Source organism: Carlito syrichta, unplaced genomic scaffold, assembly GCF_000164805.1.
Source record: "Carlito syrichta isolate Samal-C Ts95f unplaced genomic scaffold, Tarsius_syrichta-2.0.1 Scaffold235954, whole genome shotgun sequence".
NCBI classification, from domain to species: domain Eukaryota; kingdom Metazoa; phylum Chordata; class Mammalia; order Primates; family Tarsiidae; genus Carlito; species Carlito syrichta.
The window spans coordinates 1-499 of NW_007180050.1; the positions used below are offsets into that span (position 1 = coordinate 1).

At 47.1% G+C, this 499-nt stretch overlaps 1 protein-coding gene across 1 annotated transcript; it reads right to left on the reverse strand.

Moving 5' to 3' along the window:
* Nucleotides 1–4: 4 nt before the first annotated feature.
* On the reverse strand, nucleotides 5–493 carry LOC110595050 (heat shock cognate 71 kDa protein-like; the record flags this gene model as incomplete). The annotated part of the gene is made up of 1 exon (XM_021709462.1): nucleotides 5–493. A coding segment is annotated over exon 1 (349 nt), but the record flags the coding sequence as incomplete, so codon positions are not given.
* Nucleotides 494–499: the final 6 nt, after the last annotated feature.

The window sequence follows — 499 nt, forward strand, 5'->3', positions numbered from 1 at the left end:
AAGAAGTCTTGTAGAAGCTTCTGGATCTTGGGGATACGAGTAGAACCACCAACCAGGACAGTATCATGGATCTGTGACTTGTCTAGTTTGGCATCTCGGAGGGCTTTCTCTACAGGGTCCAGGGTGCCATGGAACAGGTCAGCATTCAATTCTTCAAATCGGGCACGGGTAATGGAAGTATAAAAGTCGATTCCCTCATAGAGAGAATCGATCTCAATACTGGCCTGGGTACTGGAAGAGAGAGTACGCTTAGCACGTTCACAAGCAGTACGGAGACGCCGGACAGCTCTCTTGTTCTCACTGATGTCCTTCTTATGCTTACGTCTAAACTCAGCAATGAAATGGTTGACCATTCGGTTGTCAAAGTCTTCTCCACCTAAGTGGGTGTCTCCAGCCGTAGACTTGACTTCGAAGATTCCATCCTCAATAGTGAGGATTGACACATCAAAAGTGCCACCTCCTAGGTCAAAGATCAGCACATTTCTTTCAGCTCCAACCT